The sequence below is a fragment of the Symphalangus syndactylus genome, chromosome 2, assembly GCF_028878055.3.
Source record: "Symphalangus syndactylus isolate Jambi chromosome 2, NHGRI_mSymSyn1-v2.1_pri, whole genome shotgun sequence".
NCBI lineage: Eukaryota > Metazoa > Chordata > Mammalia > Primates > Hylobatidae > Symphalangus > Symphalangus syndactylus.
Genome location: NC_072424.2, coordinates 137877209 through 137899423, shown reverse-complemented (window position 1 = coordinate 137899423; position 22215 = coordinate 137877209). Strand labels below are relative to the sequence as shown.

Sequence of the window (22215 nt, the reverse complement as noted above, 5' to 3'; positions counted from 1 at the left end):
AACTCACTTCATTTAAACTACAGTTATGCAGAATGCAGAAATATGCACAGAGATATCTAGGCACCGAGAAGCGCAAGATGCGCAGAAGTGAGGCATGACCTCAATCCACCCTTCTTTCCCAAGGATGGGCCTGCTCCTTTCTCTGGGAAATTAAACTCCTAACATCCTTCAGTTTTCAGACCAGGTCTCATCAGTATTTAAATGCTTGTCATAAAGCAATGACATTAAGTGAGAACACACCTATTCTTGAAAATAATATTTGTTAGCACATAATGCCTAAGAATGAAACAGAACTGAGAAGCCACTTGCCTTTTTGCCACCTGGCAGGCTCCTGAGTCTGGCTGACAGGGGCTCACAGACACCGGGCCACACACATTTATATAAAAGTCATACTTCTTTGTCTCAACTTTATAGGCACCATTTTTCTTTGTGAGAGGTGATAAGTCAAAAGAAAACCCTAAGAAAGAATAAAAACAATAAAAGTATGGAAGGTCAGTCCGAACAGCTAACAGAGTGGTCTCACCCCACAGCTTGAAAGGGAGAGGTTCTCCCCAGGCGGTTCCCAATGGCAGGAAGAAGTGGAGGAGGCAGAGGAGACACTGCCCCTTGAGGCCACCAGAACTGCGATTACTAACACTGGCCTTGGAGATGGATCCAACTCCACCATTCCCTTTTACTGGGTTAGCCTAAAGCGCTATTCAAAGCCCATAACTGCTGGGCTAATAAACAACAGCATGTTCAAAGCAGGATGAGCACGATATTATGGCCTTCTTGTAAAGTCTCCCTCAGAGAGGTTTCTTGCCTAGAATTCACACGAAAGCCTTTTCAAACATCATTTATTCCCTTGTGTTCCGAAAGTTTTGCATTCAGCAAACCCACCTCAATAATGAATTCAAGATAGTATTTTCAACATCTCAAATAAGCCCCAAACGTCGGATGTTCAGAATTTTGTTCAAATAGAATGAATAAAATTCTAAGGCGGGTTACCTTGAAAACCTCACAAAGAATGTTAAGGAAGAAACCTTAAGTGGTTCCAAGTCACATTAAAGCAGAGGTCCTGCTCGGACACAGACCTGCCTGGGAGTCAAAGACCGTGCAGTTCTCCCCTTCTGTCCTAGACAGCACACAGGCCGCAGCTGTGTGCCACTCAAACTCATAAAAGCAACCGCCTTCCCCAGACGTTCTCAACACTGGTGCACTTTCCAGATCACCTGTCAATGGGGAAAAGAGATGGGGATCACTAATCCATTCGTTCCTAAAAAATCTTACCTCATTCTTCTCTGCTAGAAGTAGACTTGGAAAGGACAGTGGGAAATGAGGTATAATGCATAGAAGGGTGAAAAAACAGCCCTACATATACTGTACATTCCACCTATATGAGGTATCTAGAACGGTCAAATCCGTAGAGACAAAAAGTGGAAGAGAGGGAATGGAGAGCTCGTGTTTAATGGGAACTGAGTCTCAGTCTGGGAGGATGAAAAAGTTCTGGTGATGGATGGTGGTGGTATTACACAACAACGTCACCAAGTTCCACACTTAAAAGCAGTTAAGATGGTAAATTTTACGTTATGTTGTATATTTTACCATATAAAACAAACAAACAAACAAAATGACCCTAGCTTCTGACTTTATCCCACAGCTGGGAACTTGTCCAAAGGAAATATTTCAATGGGAGGTAGAGAGAGGATACATAATAGCACAATTAGCAACACTGGAAACATGCTATTAATCCAACAATAAGGAAAATGTTTAAAAATAGTAAAACCACACCATGTCAACAGGGAAGTTCCTAAAAATTATTAATAGAACTGTGAAACATAGAAAAGTATTTACAAAATACTACACTTTGAGAAACATTAAGATTTGTTAACATAAAAATTTTGACTTGGTAAAAACAACATACACCTATAAATAAAGGTAATGAAAATTAACATTGTGTTTAAGTGGTGAGATCATGGGCAATGTTTTAAACCATTCATGATTTTTTTCCCCTTTGGAGGAAGTCAAGTAACCGCATGACTGGCCGCGTATCAGTCCCAAGGAAGAGGATACAGCAATGAGAACACAACTCCCTTCTGACACCATCTGGTTTCTCCATTTCTGATTTGGTTTTGGGGAGGGGATGAGGGAAAAATTCCAAATGACCTATCTCCCATCACCAAAGTCTGGAACTCAAAATGCTTAACACCATGCCAATCTGTCTGATCAGCTTTGCAGGGACTGATGAGGAACAGAGATATGAAGAATGCAGGACCTCTGTCTGAACCCATAAAAGATTTCATCTTTTTAAAAATTTTTACCTGGCTTGCATATAAGTGTGATATTAGTTTTTATTTTCTTGCCATGACCACAATCATCACCATCTGAATAAGAGAGCTGAATGTTTCCTTCCTCTTTCGTGGGAGAGGAAATAAATTTTCCCAGATTTTTACTTCCATTCTTATCTGGAAGAGAAAGGGGAAAAAAAACAGAAGACGTGGTTAAAAATGATCATCATGCAGACAAAGAAGTGATTTTAAAAAAAGAAAAAAAGGAAGAAGAAAGAAAGAAACCAGCCCAAGCCCAGCAAGTGCAGCCCTCTCCAGCCCACCGGACCCACCAGGGCAGTGGATGGGTTCCCTAGAGTGCCACGTTTGGCTAGACGTTAACAGCCACATCAGGGTCCTCCAGGGTCATCCACAGGTTCAGCCGGAAAGTGCCATGAATGACGCACAATGCTCTTCCAGGGCAAGAAAGACCAAATGGCTTGCAACATGCATCGGCGCCAACTATAAACTGACATTGTCCCCCACTGTCAGGGCTTCAGCTACCCCAAGACACAAAGTCTTTTGAAAGCACAGACACACAGCCAAAGGGTGAGAATGTGTCTCATATCCAAAGCAGAAATTAACGAAACCTGTTTAGCAACCCAAGCAGGAGGCTGCTTACTTCTTGGTTCGCTTGCTTTTTATTATAAAGGATTAAAACTCTGTTCCGAAGTCCTTCTTAGTAAAGACATGGACATGCCTGAACCTGCTTTTAAAGACACACCAGCAATTCTGAATACCGACATAATTCCTAAAATCCAACCGAGGCTCACAATTCCTTATTGAATGCTTTTAACAGATTCTCACTATTCTCATAGCCTGGCATTTTCAAAGTGAGTCATAAATGACAAAAATGAATGTGCTAAATACTTGTATCAAATAATTGAGAAGTCTCTGGATGACAGCTACGGGACCAAAACTGACAGCAAAAGAAGCGAAGCATGCAAGCCCCTCTTACAGTAGGGCGACAGCTGAGATTACACTTCCCTTAAACCATAACTTTTGAACAATTCTAGGCAATAAAATTGTTAAAAAAATAAAATAAAATCACTTGTACACAAATACCGGCAATGTTATTCTTCAGGTTACAAACTAAAAAGATGACGTAGTATTTTCCACGTGGTTCCTTCTGTTCCCAGTTATGGCTTTAGCCCACGTCAGGGAGCTCTAGCCAACTTCAGGATTCCAGAGTGCATCAAGCAGTTACTGACATTTGAGTTATGAATAAAAATTTTTTACCATCCTTCATGTGATTATAGAAAGAGGAGGCTTAGATGAACCACAGAAAGATCTTCTAACTCATTCCAAACTGGATGCCCTAGAAAAGCATCACCTAGATCTTCCGTCCGGGCACAACTCACCCACTGCACACACTGCCGCCTCCTCGGGACACCCTCGTGCCTTGCCTTCCTGCAGCACTCTGTGACAGATATTAATGAAAAAATGCTTCTTCTCTGTTTCCGTCTGGCTGCCATCCACAGCTTCCCAATTCTGCTCTGGTTCTGTAACAGAACAAAAGTGTACTTTAGCCAAAAGCAATGCTGATTTCTGTGAGTCACAGAATAAATGGTGATTAAGCCAAAGCTCAAAGCTCCCAAACCACTTTGTGACTCAATCCCCAGCACTCACGTTTCTTGAACCCGGGCAGACTGAAAGCACAAAAATTCACCGAGATTCTCAGGTTTCTCGTTTAATGTGACAGAAACAAACTACACCCCAATACTTCTTCAGAAGAGTAGGCCCAACTGGGGGACAGAAAACTGAACAGCAAAATTCTCCCAAGCCCCACGGTATGAAATTAGAAACTGAAAACCCAAATCAAGAAGGCAGCCTGTGTCTTGGGACGCAGTAGAGTGGTACATCATTGCTAATACACCCCGCTCAACACCATTGCTAATACACCCAGCTCGGCCCCTGTGAAGGCCTGTGCAGCTAAAAGAAACCAGCAACCTCTTACACATCTGCAGACTGAGTGCGGGACGCAATGCATGCTACCACAGAAGACAAGCAAGGTACCACAGGTGGCCGCTGAACTCACAAGACTCATGAGCTGGTCAGTGTGAGCAGACACTGATTAGGCACCTGCAGGAGGTGGGGGGCACGAGCTGAGTGTCACCAGCACAGCAAGCAAGGGCGAGGGCATCCACAAAAAGCAAACCACATGGCAAACGGTCGCTGAAGGAGTAACTTAGAAAGTGTGTCAAGGAGGAGGTAAAGATATAAAAATACACACTCTCATTTGAAAATGCTCCCTTTGCAGGTTGGGTACTCGAGTTTGGAAGGCAAAAACCCCATGACTCATCAGTGGTGATACAGTACATTTGGAGAAGCACTTTCCAAAGTCAACAGCATAAAAGAAACCATACAAGACTGTGCATGTGAACAAGGACCTGCCCTAAACACCGGAAGTCTGGGGTGAAGCCAGGTGGGCTGTAAAGTCTTCAGGGACTTCTTCAAGCAGTAAGGAACGGTTTTAGCTCTCCCCTCACAATTTACTCAGGGCTATCTATGCGCAAATGCCACGAAACACTGCAGATTCCAAGAGACCAGAGCTGTGTCAGGAAGTCTGTAGACTGAAAAATGTGTCTCTCCTTATCTCACAGATCCTAGATTGTCTCTTATACACAGAGATGTTTAAAAAAAAAAAAAAAAAGTTAACTTAAGGAATCTAACAGCACCACCCAGTTCACTGTAAAAAACCCGGGCCTGGAGGGCAGCTCGCTCAAGCAAATGTGCTTGGCTGTGGCAACGCCACTCCTCAGCCAGGTCTCCAACTCTGCAGCTAGAACTCTTTCCGCTTCACAGAAAACCAATGTCTTCACTAGCACACATGTGCCAGAATTAACCACGGCACCGTTCCCAGCAGCACACAGGGTGTTTAACCACAACAGCACTGCCAGCACTCCCTGCCCAGGCGGTTCACAGTGCAGCAGGTTCTCAAACACTCCACAAGAGGGATTCCCCTTTCTAAACTGGTATTTAGCAAACCAGGTGGGACTCAGAAGACAGGAGCAGCAGTGCTGTCACCGCTGGCAGTTTTATTTTTCTTTAAAAAAAAAAACAAACAAAAAAAACAAGATACATGTGGAGAACGTGCAGGTTTGTTATATAGGTATACATGTGCCATGGTGGTTTGCTGCACCTACTGATCCATCCTCTAAGTTCCCTCCCCTCACCCCCAACCCTAAACAGGCCCTGCTGTGTGCTGTTCCCCTCTGTGCCCATGTGTTCTCAATGTTCAACTCCCACTTACGAGCAAGAACATACTGCCAGCAGTTCTGTGACTGTTCTGGGTGGTAATTACATGAGGCAAGTCATTCTCTCTGCTTCAGGTCATCTCCCCCTTACAGAGGCAACTGGCTTCTATACACCTAATTTGAGCTGCCAAGAGGGTAAAACCAGAAATCCCCCCCATCAGATTATCCCTGCTTGAGACTCCCATTCTTATTATTCCACCTGCTCTGTTTCCTGCTAAATTCCAAGCCCCCGAAGGCAGGGGTTGTGCTGTCGGGGGTGCTGCTGCCTCCTTGGCACCTCGTCCAGTGCCTGCTGTGCAACAGTAAGCTCAGCCTCGAGTACAAGCCCACTGCACACTGAGGCAGTGATGAATAGCGGCCCAAGGCGCACATCCATCTGCCTAGAGGATCCAAACAGAAGAACCCCAGGGGGCAGAGGCTGCAGATCCCACTTCAGAGATGGAAGAGAGGCAGTGTGTAAAGGGTGAAAACACAAGGTCAAAAGACAGCAACTGAGCTGCTGCTCCACTCTGTGGGCCTGAGAGTTCCTGTGTTAAGTGGGAATATGGCCTATGGGAAGGCTGTTATGAGAGAAAAAAAAAATTTACAGGAAAAAAAAGCAAGCAAGCAAGCTTCTAAACAACACAGAGCACAAGGCCTGACACCCTGTAGGCGCAAGGCAGTTTCCACTCAACTACGATGAGCCCAAGGTAACCCGACCAGAAAACAATAATACGCTGGCCTCAAATTCAGTTATTTCATCTCCCAATCCAATGCTCCTTCTAATAATTCACACAGCCACATGAAAAAATCGGGGGCGGGCTGTGACCCAGCCCACTGACAAAGAAAATAGTAATCGCATTTCCAAAAGTACTCATGGGAAAATGTTCCATGAGCACGTGGACCGAGACCCACACGGCAAGGAGGGCAGTACCTGAGTGGCGGACCAGCGCGGACAGGTCGTAGCGCTTCTTCCCGTCGGTGGCACCGCAGAGCAGGTCTTCCTTCTCCTTAACACAGGCATATTGCGTGTCCCATGTGAAGAAGTAGGTGCAGTCAACCTCCCCTGTGAATACAGGAGTTCCTTTCCCATCGTTACCTGCACGATTCAAGAGGAGAAATTTAAACTCCATACGTGACCAAAACTGAGAACAGCTAAGGAGCAAGGAAAAAACTGAAAAGGACCAATGCCAACTGACCAGTTAAAAAATTCAGGTCCAGATTTTTTTAGAGACCATGGAGGTCTGAGATGACAGAGGCTTATATTAAGCTTCAGATGCTTAACCCTAAGTCCTCGATGGCAGGCCGGCATGCCTTTCACCTTGGAAGACATTGACAGAAGGCTGAGTACAGCGCCTTCAAAGATAAGATTAAAAGGGCAGGCAGGAGGAATGCAAGAGCAGGGAGTGGGATCCTCTGCTCCCGGGCTGTGGTCAGCTCCCAGAGGCTCCTGAACATTTCTAGGTGACACTGGGGACTCACAGAAAGGAGGACAGAAATGGAGCTCTAGTTCCCTGTGCAATGCTGACTTAGTGATGTGACTGTGAACAAGACAAGTTCTCTGGGACTCATCCCTAAAGTAAAACAAGAGTGGAAACCATCTATAGTCAGTCGCTCCCAGCGAAAGCACACCAAGGTCCTATGCCAGCCCCACAATGTTAGCGGCACACCTCCAAACAGCGCTGGCATTCTGTGGCTCCATCAGTGCACCTGTCTGTAACACCCTCCTCAAATCAAGCCTCTTCTTCCACCAAGAGTGAGCCACCCAGATTTCTCATTCATCAGCAGGAATAGTTCAGATCTAAGTCTGAAAACCAGCTCTTCACAGGCCACATCCCCATCCCATGGACGCTGAGATTCAGAGGCTTTGCTGACTTGCTCCTTGCTGGAAATCCTATCCCTGCACCTTTCCAGCTGGGGGGCCATGGGCACAACACTCCTTTCCCCACCCCTGATGGTTTCATAATCCTTGTCTGAGCCTCCCACCATGTGATCTGCCTCCTTGAGGTTTGGTATCATAAGCTATGTAATGATCTAAGAAAACAGGAAGTAAGATTCTGTACCAAGAGCAAATGATATTTCAATTGTAATTTCTACCCAATCTTTAATATTATCATCACTATAATTATAATACCAGCCACAGCAGTGAACCTGTACTGAGCACAACCTCAGGCAGGCACTGAGCTCAGCATCTCAGCTACATAAAGGCAAGCTGCAGAAAAACAGGCTCTGTTTAAGTACTTTCTTCATACAGTTACGAGCTGCATAACAACACTTGGTCAACAACAGACCGCATATAAAATGGTAGCCTCAAAAGAGTATAATATCGTATTTTTACTAGACCTTTTCTCTGTTTAGATATATTTAGATACTCAAATACTTACCGTTGTGTTACAACTGCACGCAGTATTCAGTACACTCACATGCTGTACACACTTGTAGCCCAGAAGCAACAGGCTACACCACATAGCTTAGGTGTGCGGCAGGCTATACCATCTAGGTGTGTGTTAAGTACACTCTATGATGTCCACACAATGACAAAATCGCCTAATGACACATTTCTCAGAACATATTCCTATTGTTAAGCAACACATGACTATATTAATCTATTTGATCCTCAAAACCCCATGGCAAAGGTACAATTTTAGCACCATTTTGCAGATTTAGGGTGGCTAAATAATTTGCTTATGGTTTCATAACTAAAAACTAGGGCAGCTGGGAATCAGACCCTGAGGGTCTGGCCTCATCCATGCTCACAACCACAAGGCAAGATCTCCCCACTCTACTGTGGGGTTTTTTCTATTTTTCTTTTTTTCCTCTCCTGTGTTTTTTGTTTGTTTAATTGGCTGGTTTGGTTTGGTTTTTAGTAAGTACACTAAGCCACTGTCTTTAAGGAATGCCTTCCACCTTCACCTCCTGGGCGCAGCTGACAACCCAGAGGCAGCTACCATAGCCGGGCCCCTGAGCTTGCCGGTCAACTAACTTAGCAACAGTGACACGCCTCTGCCTCTCTTCATCCCGCCCACAAGGTTTACACACAGTTTAATCCTACTAGATTCACATTTCACTACTGAAAAGGATTTGTATTCTGCAAACTGAAGAAAAACATGTAAGTTTACAAATAATTAAATACTACTACAAATCGTCCTAGTACTCGTCTGTACTTTTGAGCTGGTTTTGCATCTGAGACGTACTAATAATCTGCAGGCAGAGTCCATTTTGTAAATAACCATCGCTACGTACCTTACACGTATTGTTACTCAATTCCTCAAAGAATTTTAGCAGAATGTAAGCTGTGCTCCCCTCTCCCAAAGCACTCGGGTTCATTTTTAAGCATGCTGGGCTTTGACTTCAGAAATCACTATTCATGAGGCCTGTGGTTTCTGTCCACTCATCAGCAACGTTGGGATTAGCTCTGCACAATCTCTCCCTCACTCACACAATCCCCAAGTTGCCAGTCTGGCTCCAAAGGCTCTAGTTTATTCTCCAGCACACCATTTTGTGTCCTCAGTCTCTCAATTCCAGCAGAAGGGGAAGGAAGGTTTTCAAATGGAACCAAGGAGCTCTCTGCCTAAGGAGGAGGCAGCAGCACCCATTTCTCTGTGGCAAAAACAATGCTACCTCTTACCCAACTAGTTTAATTTTTCCTCTAGACACATAGCTAAACTCCATTTCCCAGCCTCCCCCGCTATTCAGACTGGGCCAAGTGACTTATTTCTGACCTGGAAAAAACAAAACCAAATTGATGTTCCCATCCTACAGATGGCAGAAACACAGGATGGAAAAAGCGTAGGTCTCCAAATGACCCCATCCCCAAGGACTAGCACTGAACTAAGAAAATAAACCTTTAATGGGCTGAGCCACTTAAATTTGTGAGTAGTTTATTAGCCTATGCTAATGAATTCTGCTCTTCCAAAAAATTATCTAACATCTTTATTTAAAAGAATCACCAATAATAAAGCATCACTTTACAACAAACTAGATTTAAACAATTGGTAAAAAATATTATGACCAAAAGATGCACTTGCATCCTGAAAAGTACATGAACCTTAGATTCACATGCATAATTCCTAGAGATCCAACTTAAACCACACTTTTATTATATAGCCAATTAATACTCATTCACCTTCAAAAATACATTACTACATCTATCTAATAAACAGAGTCTGCCAAGGGATTTTCTCCAAAAACTCTAAGTTTAAATTCGAGCAAAATAAAAATGAACTAATTTTATAGTACATAGTTTGCTCTCAAAGTTTGGAGTGCTGAATTACAGAGCTGGAAGGAATTGTAAGTATTTTTTAATCCAACTCCTGCCTGAAAGCCAGCTCAAAACCCTCCCATAAAACACCTGACATCTCTCTGTCCAGGCTCCTTGTTACAATCATAATGAAAACAGCCTAGGAAAACATGGGTTTTTTAATATCAGGATGTCACTGTTAATTTTGTTAGGTACAACAATGGTACTGAATTTACATAGAGGAATGTTCTTTCTTCGCATCAGGGTGGGGTGATATGAGCCATCAATGATGCATGGCTTACATGAAAAATCTGGCAAAACACCAATGGCTGTCAGAGTGGCAGGCATGTAAATTTTTGTTTTAATGTTCTATGTTTGAAAATTTTTATAATGAAAAGGAAAAATGGAGCTAGGGGAGGCCTTCACCCGTTTTGTCAAGCCTCAGCTCATCTGGGCTTTAGCTCTCTCTGGGCCCATGGTTTCATAACTAAAAACTAGTGCAGCTGGGAACCAAACCCAGAAGGTGTGGCCTCATCGACACTCATAACTACAAGGCAAGATCTCCCCACTCTACTGCGGGTCCTTTTTATTTTTTCTATTTTTCTTTCTTTCTGCTCTTTGGTTTTTCTCTCCTGTTTTTTGTTTAGTTGGCAGCTCCTCAATGTCCACACCTCTTCCCTGTAAGTCTGAGACGATATAATGCCCTTCTCATATCCTGCTCATCCATTTCGATATTTTTGGACAATGATTCTGTCTTCCCAGCATCCCCAAATGAGATCAGCACACTCTCAAAGATCTCAGCCAAGTCATTAATAAAAAGCCCTGAACAGAACAGGCCAAAGGAGGTCATCACAAAGTTGGAGGGAGACTCATACCACAGCAGAGCAGCCCGAGCCAGCGGGAGATCAGGAGAGCCAGTTGGGGTGACCTGGGAGCCAGAACCAAGGTCGGGCATCGGAGGGGCTGGGCACATGGCGAAGATACAGGCTGCATCCCCAGGGACTGGGGACACTGAGTAGGAGAGATGTGATTCAGGGTGCAGACATGGCTAAGGAGGCTAGTAGCGTAGGTAGGCTAGGAGGTGAGGGCGATGAGAGAATGGTGGAGAAGCTGAGGGGTGCAGGGAGTGCTCAGACCAGATGGGAGGTGCATCCAGAGGCCACACTGACTTTCTCATTCACGAGTCAGATGTATGTCATACCCCTGCTGAAAATCCTTGGGACTTCACAGATTTCCAGATATAACCCAGCTCCTCTGCAGGACATACAGGTTTCTTACAATACTGCACACTCATCATTCCTGGGTCATCTTCAGCCACATTCCCCATACACGGCCTCTAACCTGCTCCTAGCTCCCCTGGTCCATGCCTTTGAATGTCTGGAGGCCCAGGCCCTACAGCCACCCCAACACGGGACTGGCATGCTCCTCAGTGTAGCGTGGCTCAGGCAGCACTTCCTCCTCTCTTAACTGCTTACCCCTGCGCCCAGCCCAGATCCCAGCCAGCTGACCTCGGTGCCTCCCTCCTGGTAAAGGAGCAGAGCGACGACACTAAGCACTCGCTCTACTCTAGCAGCACTGCCCTGGACTTCCATCATCATGCTCTTTCTCTCTCGCTGCTGCTAGTCTGTGAACACCTAGAGAGCCATCTATCTTCACAACACCCTCCAGCCTCATAGGGCCTAAGCAAACAGGTACTAAAAAAATGTGTGTATTGTGAAAGTAACAAAAGGGGCCACAGAGAGAACAAGGACAGCAATGGCAGACCTGTGAACAAGGGCACCCCAAGGGCAGGTGCCACAACAGCAGTTACTGGGGCATTTTGGGCTTGAAAGCCTTCCCAGTGGCAAGACCCTGGGCCCGTTCTTTGCCTGCTTGCTACGACGTTCGCAGGGGTGCGGTGCTACCAGGGCAGGGGTGCCTGACTGTCTCTCCCAACGCAGACCTGATCTCCGGAGGCTTCGAGAGTATGGTTCACATGTCCAGCTGCCTCTCCCTCATCCCACAGTGAATCCTGTAGCAACCCATCCTGTAACCAAGCCACCCAAAGCTCTGCTGTAGAAAAACACACAGAACACACAGAGGAAGCAAGGGCCAGAAAGACCCTCTGGGTAGGGTAGCACTTGGGCTGGACTGCTCTGAGCAGTGGTGGGATGCCCTGCAGGGTGCCTGGAGTCACAGCCTGGGGGTCAACACATGGGGCAGGTCTCTGATGATGATGGAATCCCATCATCTCTCTACAGCTACAACTGTGTCTACGATCGTCAAGATATGGACAGCGGCACCGCTTTTTGAAATGCCAGTGCCTTGGTGACTCAAGGGTGCTTCTCATCACTCAGAGAAATGCATGCCTTCAGCTTTAATGCACCCAGCGACATTCTGCAATCCCCAGATCCAAACTCTACCACAGGGTCACCACTTTGCAAAAAGGATTATCTTGATACTCATTACATAAAAGAAGAGGTCACTCAATCAAAACTGGCAAGCCTTCCCACCCCTGCCGAATCTGTCCTTGCTGTAGTTTAGCGTGCACCAAAATTCAAGATGAAAACTTTCCCAACAAGCTCTGTGCTGGGCCCATACCCAAAACAAACAGAGAGAACCAAGGAAAACGCAAACAGGATGTGTGTGTGTCCACTGGGGCAGTGGGGGTGGGGAAAGTGTTACTCCAACAGAAAAAACCCAGTCTGGGGGCTAGAGCCGGCCAGTCCAAAGGAGGGCATCTGACTCCTCCATTCAGTGTTCACTTCCAAGGGCACGCCTGTGCACACACACAAGCACATGCCCATGAATGGAAAGAGGAGGGGCTGAACTCCAGTGCACACTTACCTGCGGTTTTATTGCACTCAAAGTTTATGACGCTCATCCGCTGAAACCCTGAGCTGCATTCATCGCCTCCAAAATATATCAAGGTGAGGTCTCCATCCGAATATCTAGATTTTTGTGAATATACAGACAAATGTGTTTGGGAGAACCAAGAAAAAAACTTGAATCTTTTTAAATGTCTACATTAAGCCTTTTGCATAGCCTCATCACTACTGATCTAAAACAGCAAGCTCTCTAGCCAGCCAGGGAAAAATAGCTACAGGAAATGAGTTCCAAATGTATTGGGCTTGACATCGTCTCGCTTCAAAGTAGTAACTGGCTGGAAGAAAGTGCCGAAGGTTTTGCTGTGAGCATGAAGACTTCTCTTGTTCTCACTTTTAGATTTTGTACAAAATAAATAACACCCAAGAATTAGACAGCCTTCTTAACAGCCACCATGAACACAGCCGTGCCTGAGGGGTCTTGGACAATACTGATCCTGAACAATTTGAAAGAAGCAAAAACAAAATATTTAAAATGCGGCTTCTCGGCAGATATTCCATGCTTTTTTAAAGCTCAAAGACCAGTTCCGGGGTTTTTGCAGTTTTCTATTCCTAATTTTTGAATCGTAATTGCCCCTAACACATTTTCAGAAAACTGCATCTTCATCCTGCTTTTATGAAGGTCAACTACCAAGTTAAGGGTCAAAAGAAATGTGCTGAATGCATTTTTTCAGTTGTTTAAAATTTTCTGTAATGCTGATGGTGCTTCAGATTCTCAAACTGCCAGAGAAAAATTAAAACTCCTTAAAAACAAATTTTAAAATAAAAAAGCCCTATCAACTGTAAACTCATTAAATACTTTTCCTACAGTAGGTTCCGTACAAACAGCAGGTTTATAAAGTGAACGGTTCTAACAGAAGCATTCTCACTCTAAAGCCAGGAAAAACATTTGATTAGTGACAAATGGCAACTTGCCGAAGTCTACTAGGAAGGAATGCTGGTGTAACTGATTCCTGTACCTTATGGAAAATGGAAAGAGGAAGAAAAGGAGGAGAGGGAGTTATGTTTCACAAGAATACACACAATGCACTTGAAAATTATGCAGGCCAGGTCCCACGGCACATGCCTCTAATCCATGCACTTTGGGAGGCCAACGTGGGAGGATCACTGAGGCAAGGACTTCAAGATCAGTGTGGGCAACATGGCAAAACTCCACGTCTACAAAAACTACAGAAACTAGCCAGGCATGGCGGTGCATGCCTGTAGTCCCAGCTACTCGGGAGGCTGAGGTGGGAGAATTACTTGAGGCAGGGAAGTCAAGGCTGCAATGCAGCGAGATTGCACCACTGCGGTCTAGCCTGGGCACCAGAGTGCAACTCTGTCTCAAGAAACACAAAGAGAAAGGAAAATCACACAGAGGTTGTTGACGTACCGGAGGGTCTGATTCTGGTATCTTCCTGCTGCTTTGACTTGAGAGGTATCGCTCTTTTTCACTTGGCAAACTGCAGCTTGTTTTTTATTACAGAACTGTATTTCATTTTCTCCACAGACATTCAAATAAAACAAATATTCTTTTCCATCTGAAATATAGGATGAACCTAAAAACAGGGAAATTAACAGGAAGAGGCTTGTTTTATATGAATAGGTATTAGAAGATTACAGTCTTACTTAGCCAAACCTGAATCCTATTTCTGAAACACCAGCCCAAACTACAGCTCTCTCCAACCCAGGAGCATGCATGGACTGACTTGGCCCCTACTGTCCCGTTCCCTCTCTCGATCCCCTTCTTCCTAAGTAGTGCCAGGAGGCAGAAGGTGCCTGCTTACCTCTGCTCTGGGCGAGTGGTGTGAGGTCTATGGAGACATCCTGCTGCTCGCCGCTCAGAGAACAAGTTTTACTTTCCAGGTAATCTCTGTGACAGGCATACTCAGTAATCCACTCAATTTCATAGCGGCAGTTGGATTTAGCAGTGAGTTTGGGAATGGTGCCCTATCGGGAACAATGTGAAAGAAGCAAAATAAAAAATGTTTCATGCGGCTTAATGCAGATTTTCCACACTTATGAAAAGCTCAAAGACAGGTTGTTAGGTTTCTACATTTTGCTGTTTCTGTTTTTTGAATCATAATTGCCTCTAACACATTAAGATTATTTGACTTATAACAACTCAGTAGTTACTTTTAATTTTTTTCTAAACTGTTATTTTTTTTTTCCATTTGACTCGTAACACCTCCATTTCCTTTTTACACTCTATTCCCTTTCTAGTCTAGTCACCTTCAGAGAGACACTCAAGCTTCGGCCAGCGAGCACCTGGACTCAGTGGCATGTGGCAATCACTAAGACGTCGGAAAGCGCTAACAGGCCATGCAGGGTACATGGTCCATTCACCACTTTCCATGAGGTGCTCAACTGGAGTGGTGCAACCCCAACACTGACTGAACATCATCACATACGTGCACATCCAAGGGCACAGTCCACAACCCCTTTGGGATCCTGGGCACCACCGTATGTGTACCCACACCTGCTCCTGGGTGAAGCCAAGACACCACCCAGACACAAACCCGCTTCTGCCACTGTGTTGCTTCTACAGAGCGGGAGCTCCACCATTCATCTTTGATGTGAGCCATGAACGGGATTGATGGGGTCCCTGCTCACCAGGAATGTCACTGCCAGCTTTTTAATCATTGTTGGGAGACACGTCTTACTGGGCTTAGCACCGGGCATAGCATCATTCATCCCGTAAATGCTCACTGAGCACCTGCTACACGCCAGGCACTAGGTGCCAGGTTTACAAACAGGTCGCACACAATTAGTAAATTGCAGAGTTGCAGGCCCAACCCTCTTCTGTCTGACTCATAATCGATGCTTCTGCCCACGTGGCTCGGTGTAGTCAGACACATGGTGATGCAGATCCCAGGGCTCCATAAGAGAAGCCTGGCACAGAAAGCCACACAGTGTAGGATTCCCCTGACATAAAACATCCAAAAAAGGCCAATCCGCAGAGACAGGAAGAAGGTAGACAGTTGCCAGGGCTTGGGGTGTGAATGGGAAGAGACTGCTAATGGGCAGGAGGTTTCTTTTTGGGGTGATGGAAATGCAAAATTAGATTGTGATGATGATTGCACAGTTCTAAAAAAAAAAATACTAATAACCACTGAATTGTACTTAAAAAAAAAAAAACTGAACTTTATATTATGTAAGCCCAACAAATAAATAAAGCATTTTTAAAAAGATCTATATGACAAGGTGAGTGTTTACTAAATACCAGCTCCTAAAATCATTCAATGAGCAAATGTAAATGCTTAAACAAACCTCCCAAGTATTACAGTGTCCAAGCACATGTCACACAAGGTCTGCCCAGTGAACAGTTAAGCTTGAAAAGAGACCTGGCTGGCACGGTGGCTCACACCTGTAATATCAGCACTGCGGGAGGCCAAGGTGGGCAGATCACTTGAGCCCGGGAGTTCAAGACCAGCCTGGGCAACATAGCAAAGCCCTGTCTCTACTAAAACTACAAAAATTAGCCAGGCGTGGTGGCACACGCCTGTAGTCCCAGCTACTCAGAAGGCTGAAGTGGGAGGATTGCTTGAACTGCGGCAGCGGAGATTGTAGTGAAGTGAGATCGTGGCACTGCACTCCAGCCTGGGCGACAGAGTGAGACCCTATCTTTAAAAACAAAAGAGGGAACCTGTTGCTCCACTAATAACAAATCAGCCTCTTCTTCTAACACCAAGAAATGCCTCATACCCCTTCGAAGAAAAAGGAGGAAAACTCCCAATTCTCTTGATTCTCATAGTGTAAAATGATTCTTACCAAACGTAGACTAAAAAGGGAAAACACTAAAACCACTACCGCCTGAGAACATCTCACTGGGCTTAAAAGATTTCAACTCACATCTGTAGGTACAAATGAAAAGTGTGAATAAATATTCCTCCCTATTCATATTCACAACAAACATCAGACACTCCGGCCTTCGTTCAGCTGACAGCACCTGGATGTGGAAGTCTGGGGACTGAAAGTGGAAAGCTGAGCCCTGCACTGTTTCCATATCCCACACACACCAGGCCAGCTGCCAGACTGACGTCAGAGCAAATTCCACATTTGCTTGGGGGAAGGGGAGTGTGGTTCTCTGGCAAAAGAATTCAGCCCCTCCCTACTTCACCCTATTACTAAGAAGGCAGAAAGAAACTAAAGGAAAGCCCTGCCCTACCCCTTCCTCCCTGGGGGATGCCTCCTTTCCATCAGCACCTGCCCCTGGTTAAAACACTTGCAGGCGCTAGGCACTCAAGGACAAGTAAGTCTCAGCAGCCACATTCGAAGAGTTTACAGCTGCGCTGGAGATTTCATCAACAGCAGAGTGCACAGCAATAAGTTGGCCTGTGATGAGAAAGAGGGGGGAAGGCATGGGTGGGGGTTTAGGGGCAGACTGGGAAGAGAGAGGGAGGGAAATGCTTCTCATAAGAAATCACAGGCTTGAAATTATACTTCGTTTTTCCACTATTCACTAAAACAACTCAACTACCAAAAAAAAAAAAAAATCTGTCCATGAACTACTTAAAATAATCTCACAGAGACTAGAACAAAACACCATCCCATTGTATGTGGAGGCCCCTCTGGGTTACTGTAAAAAAGCAAAAGGCAAAATGCAAACAGCTCTCCCTGAGTGAGCTGCATGTCACAGAAGCTATCCCAGGAAGCTTGTCTCCTGAGAGCCCACCAGTGCCTCGGTCATGGCTCCCAGCTTCCTGCATCCAGGCCCACCCTGCCCCAAGCCCAGAAACGCGTTCGCATGGGCAACCCAGGCTAATGTGCACCACATTAGTCATCAGGAGACGAGTCACTTACCTCTCTCCGCTCCGACGGGCAAACAAACGTAATAGTCACTGCGGGGCTGTGACCGTCACAAAAGTCTAGCTTTCCTGCCTCTTCTCTCATGTAACTCAGGACAAGCCTGGGAGAGCCACATTGAGAAAAGAGTATTACAAAAGTATAAAGTACATCCAAATTCATATGTTGCCCTGAGCATTCAGCACATTCACTTGGGGGGAGAGGGTAACAGAAGAAATATTAAAATATAAAAGAAGCCATGGTATAAAATGACTTCATTTCATTTCCATTTGAAAAAAAGTAAACTCCAGTGAGTGTTATTTTGTTAAAAAATCAAATATATAAAGTGACCAGCACATAAATTTGATATATTAAGAAAACCTGGCTGGGCGCGGTGGCTCACACCTATAATCCCAGCATTCTGGGAGACCAAGGTGGTGGATCACCTGAGTGATCCAGACTACCCTGGCCAACACAGTGAAACCCCATCTCTACTAAAACTACAAAAATTAGCTGGGCATGGTAGTGCGCCTCTAGTCCCAGCTACTGAGGAGGCTGAGGCAGGAGAATCACTCGAACAGGGAGGCGGAGGTTGCAGTGAACCGAAATCACGCCACTGCACTCCAGCCTACGTGACAGAGCAAGACTCCATCTTAAAAACAAAACAAAAACAAAAACAAAAAGAAAACCTGTTTGGTCTGCTTCATGTCCTAGAATAAGGAAAGAAAAAAAGAACAAAAAAATTATTTTTTAAAAAAAAGGAAGAAACACCATTTGACTAAAATAAACAAGCAAAAAACTGTTGTAAATGAGATAACAAAATTTTTTTAAAAAAGCAGACAAGCAGGCCAAGCGCATTTTTGCCCACAAGGCTAGTCAATCATTTCCTCTTTATACAACAAATTCTAAGTGCCAGCCAAAAGTTTTGTTTTGTGTTAACCCCACAGCACCTGCCCAGCAGTTACTGAACTGGGGTTCTCTTCCACCACCCAAACCCCATCCAACACGGCCCCCACCACCAGGGTTTACTGCACTCAGTGTGGAATGGGCCCAGTGCCCCTGGCTGCCTGCTAGAGAACAGCTGATCACAGATGACCTGCCTTTTCCCACGAGAGAAGCTCACGCTTTTGCTCCGTGTCCCGCATGTTACTAAAACGTCACACAAACTCATTCGTATTAAGAATTACCAATGTGTCACTTAAAGACTCTGTTATGGACTGAACTGTTTCCCCTCAAAATTTGTATGTTGAAGGCCTAAGCCATAGCTCAGCATGTGACTGTATTTGGAGACAGGGACTTTAAAGAGATGAACAAGGAAAAAGGAGGTCATGTGAGTAGGCCTTAATCCAAAAAATCACTGGTGTCCTTATCAGAAGAGGAGATTCGGACACAGACCCCCCAGAGGGAAGGCCATGTGAAGACACAGAAAGAAAACGGCCATCTAACGAGCCAAGGAGAGAGGCCTCAGAACAAACCAGCCCTGGTGACACCTTCTTCAGACGTGCAGCCTCTAGACTGTGTAGGAAATACATTTCTGTGGTTTAAGCTACCCAGCCTATTGTATTTTCTTATGGCAGCCTGAGCAAACTAATACAGACACACACATAGAAAATTCCAAAAATGTTTCCCCTCAGGTTACGCTCGAGTTTTTTCTTTGGACAGAGTGCCATTATAATTGCACATGCTCCCTACAACCACCCAGACATGCCACAAGCTCCAAACTAAAGCAAGCACAACAAAGTGTCTATAAAAGCCCTCTAAATGGGGAGAAAATGTGAATCCTTGATCTAAGTTCAGGATATGGTCATGTGCAACACACTAGAGCAATGCATATGTCTGCCAAGGCAAGATACAAAGGCAGTACAAGAGCATATGTACACAGCACAAACATTATAAGGAACACCATTCCCCACTGGGAACCAAGGACCCTGTCACGTCCCAGTGAAGGTCACCAGCAAACTGTCCGTCCTCTCTTGCCCTCCCAAGACGAGAACACAATGGACACAAAATCAATTTCATGGGTGCCACAGAATGAAAAATACCAGATGGCACCTTAAGATAGGCATGATTTCATGAGGCAAATACAGGTATGTACTATGGACTGGATCATGAGATATATTTTTACTGCTGTAAGAGAAACAATTGATTAGAAAGTAGACAAGCACACTAGACTATGTGACTCACAGCAATGACCAACAATCTTACGAGCACATGTGAAGCAGTAACGCTGCAGGGACTATCCCAAGCCCTGCTGAAAAAGGATGTTCCTGCAGCTCCCTGAAAGTCAGGTCCTTGCTGGAGATTAAAAACGCCAACAGCATCGGAGGCCTCGACTGACCTGTCCTTGCGCACCAACTTCAGTCCCTCCTGGGGCTGGCCAACATCGAATGCCTGGTCTCCTCTTACCAGGCAGGCGGCAGTGCCGGGAGGACAGGCCCGCAGTTGTGAACCTGGGTCTCGTAGTGTGTCTGAAAATCATGTATTACATTAAATCATATTAGGTGTCAGGAGTGATAATCACACATACCCTTAGATCCAGGGTGCCTTTAAATACATTATTGAATTCCTAAAACTCTCCCTAAGTAACTATTCTGAAACCTTGGGCAAGCCATTAACCCTCTGCAAACAAAGCTCAGGATGAAGGAATATAAAGTACTGGCTCTGCACTGGTACATAAGAGGTGCACAGGAAACAGGCGATGATGTTATCTGTAATTAAGAAATGTACCCATCCTCTGCTTGAGGTACAACAAAATTAGCATTATCCCCTTTCAAGCTACAGAGACTAGAAAATGCAGGCACTCCACAGATGACTGGAACAATTAGGAGATTAGTGGAAAGAACCCACAGCTCTGGGTTCAAATCCTAAATCGACCACTTACTATGTCTACAACGTTGGTCTAACTACAAAACTATCCAATTGCCAGTGTGCTACTGCACAGGTTTAGGGGAGGATTAAGGATGAAAACATACCCAGAATATGTCCAGAACATCACGCAGGCGTTAGAGGTTGCCAGTAGCAACAGCTATGACTACGGCCGGGTTGCTCTTTACCATTCATTTCCATGACCATGACTCAATACCTTACACAGTATACTTTGGGATTTATTTTACTATCTATCTTTTCTCCTATCTAACTAAAGCTCCAGGAAAACAGGAACTGTGGTAAGTTCAGTGCTATAATCCAGTGCCTAGGTTAGTGCCTAGCACACAGAGGGATTCAAACAACGCTTCTCCCACGAATGAGCGAGTGAATAATCTTACCTCCCTTAAGTTTTACTTGCCTTATCAATCAAAGATGGGGAGGGTTATCTACCTTTGCACCAGCTAGTGAAGAGGTAAGCAAACCTTTAACTCTCAAGCCTTCCAAACAATTAAGAAATTATGTGGAATTATGAAATTTCACAAAAGGATTGCTTTGTTCCACCTATAGTATCTGCTGTGCCATAGGCTCCTTGCCCTCATGGGGACTCAATGTAAGACAATCCACTTGGTATACCAAAGGCAGAATACACGGCAAGCACCCTGAGGATGCAAGGAGGCAGGCATGTGGTGGCAAGTCCGAAACTATCCAAGAGGTTTTGAGGGTCACATTCAATCTTGGTTTGAGACTTGGGGCAATTTCCTGGGAATGGAGAATGTCTGAGTAAAAACTAGGGCACCTCTACTGTGAATCAACGTCATTCAAGCTCCACTCAAATTGCCAGCAAATTGGAAAGAAAAAACTTGTAGGAAAATACTCAGCAAATTCAGATGATCTGTAAAATGTTAAGAGACCAGAAACCTAAATGTTTTCCAAATCAAAATAGCATATTATTTCAGAATTCAATAATCTACAACTCATCAACTTCATAACCAAACTTGAATTACAGACCCATTTAAGACAAAGACTGTATTAGTCTTTTTCCAAAAAATCAATAAAGGTTATCCTTGGAGAACAAAAGAAAGATGTAATACTCTAACACACACACACACACAAAAATCTAGTTATCATTGGTTACTTTTGGTGAGCCCTGAATGGGGTATATTTACTGTTTTTAACTGTTTAGAAATAATACACAAACAAGATAGTACATAATGTATATATACAATTTAAAGAATAATCATAAATTAATACTCATCTACTATCCAGCAATACTTCCATGTATTGAGTTTATTTTTTAAAATTTTCTCCAAACTTTTCTAAGGGCAAAGCATTATGTACTATTTGAGAAATAAAAAACAAAGAAAAACACTAAAAATGACCTTTTGATTAGTTAATCACCAGCAGAATTTACTCATAGCTAGCACTGCAGAAAGACAAGTCCTGGCCTACAGGACTAACAATTCATAGCCCTGAGGGAAACATCAAGCTGGGTTTTAGAAACCTGGCTTAGTAAAACCAGCTGAAGGCTAGTCAAAGACTTAGTAAAACTTTTCATGGCCCTTTTTAGATAAAGACCATTTATTTACGGTCTTTAGTTAATTTATCAAAGATTCTAAAGCTTAAGCTAAAGCTTCTCACACCAGTTCTGGAAAGTACAGAGAAAGGAACAAGTCAGCTTGGGCCAAATATGCATCTCGACCAAGTACGCAAGTCCTTGATCATCCCTTTTTCTTTTTTACCCAGCCCGTGACTCACAGCCAAGGGATTCAGGCACACACAGAGAACACCTCACTACTGTAGAATTCTGAAACCCAAGGTGTCTGGCCGAGAGAACACCCACATGGAATGGACCAACAGTTTGGATGGAATCTGCAGGGGTTGAGGAGGAGGCATGGAATCTACTGGGGGAGAAGAGGTGGGTTGTGCAAATAGAACATTTT

General features: G+C 44.5%; 1 protein-coding gene across 2 annotated transcripts in view; it reads right to left on the bottom strand.

Annotated features, from left to right (window-relative positions):
- The window catches only part of IGF2R (insulin like growth factor 2 receptor), a 136897-nt gene that overhangs the window by 59027 nt on the left and 55655 nt on the right, over positions 1 to 22215 (bottom strand). For both annotated transcript variants that reach the window (XM_063623223.1, XM_055268728.2), the window contains exons 6-15: positions 19749 to 19878; positions 17429 to 17534; positions 14413 to 14575; positions 14019 to 14184; positions 12609 to 12712; positions 6477 to 6641; positions 3668 to 3808; positions 2301 to 2444; positions 1074 to 1211; positions 310 to 457 (exon numbers count right to left, since the gene is read on the bottom strand). In XM_063623223.1, coding sequence (XP_063479293.1) covers positions 310 to 457; positions 1074 to 1211; positions 2301 to 2444; positions 3668 to 3808; positions 6477 to 6641; positions 12609 to 12712; positions 14019 to 14184; positions 14413 to 14575; positions 17429 to 17534; positions 19749 to 19878 — 1405 coding nt within the window. The remainder of the gene's footprint in view (positions 1 to 309; positions 458 to 1073; positions 1212 to 2300; positions 2445 to 3667; positions 3809 to 6476; positions 6642 to 12608; positions 12713 to 14018; positions 14185 to 14412; positions 14576 to 17428; positions 17535 to 19748; positions 19879 to 22215) is intronic.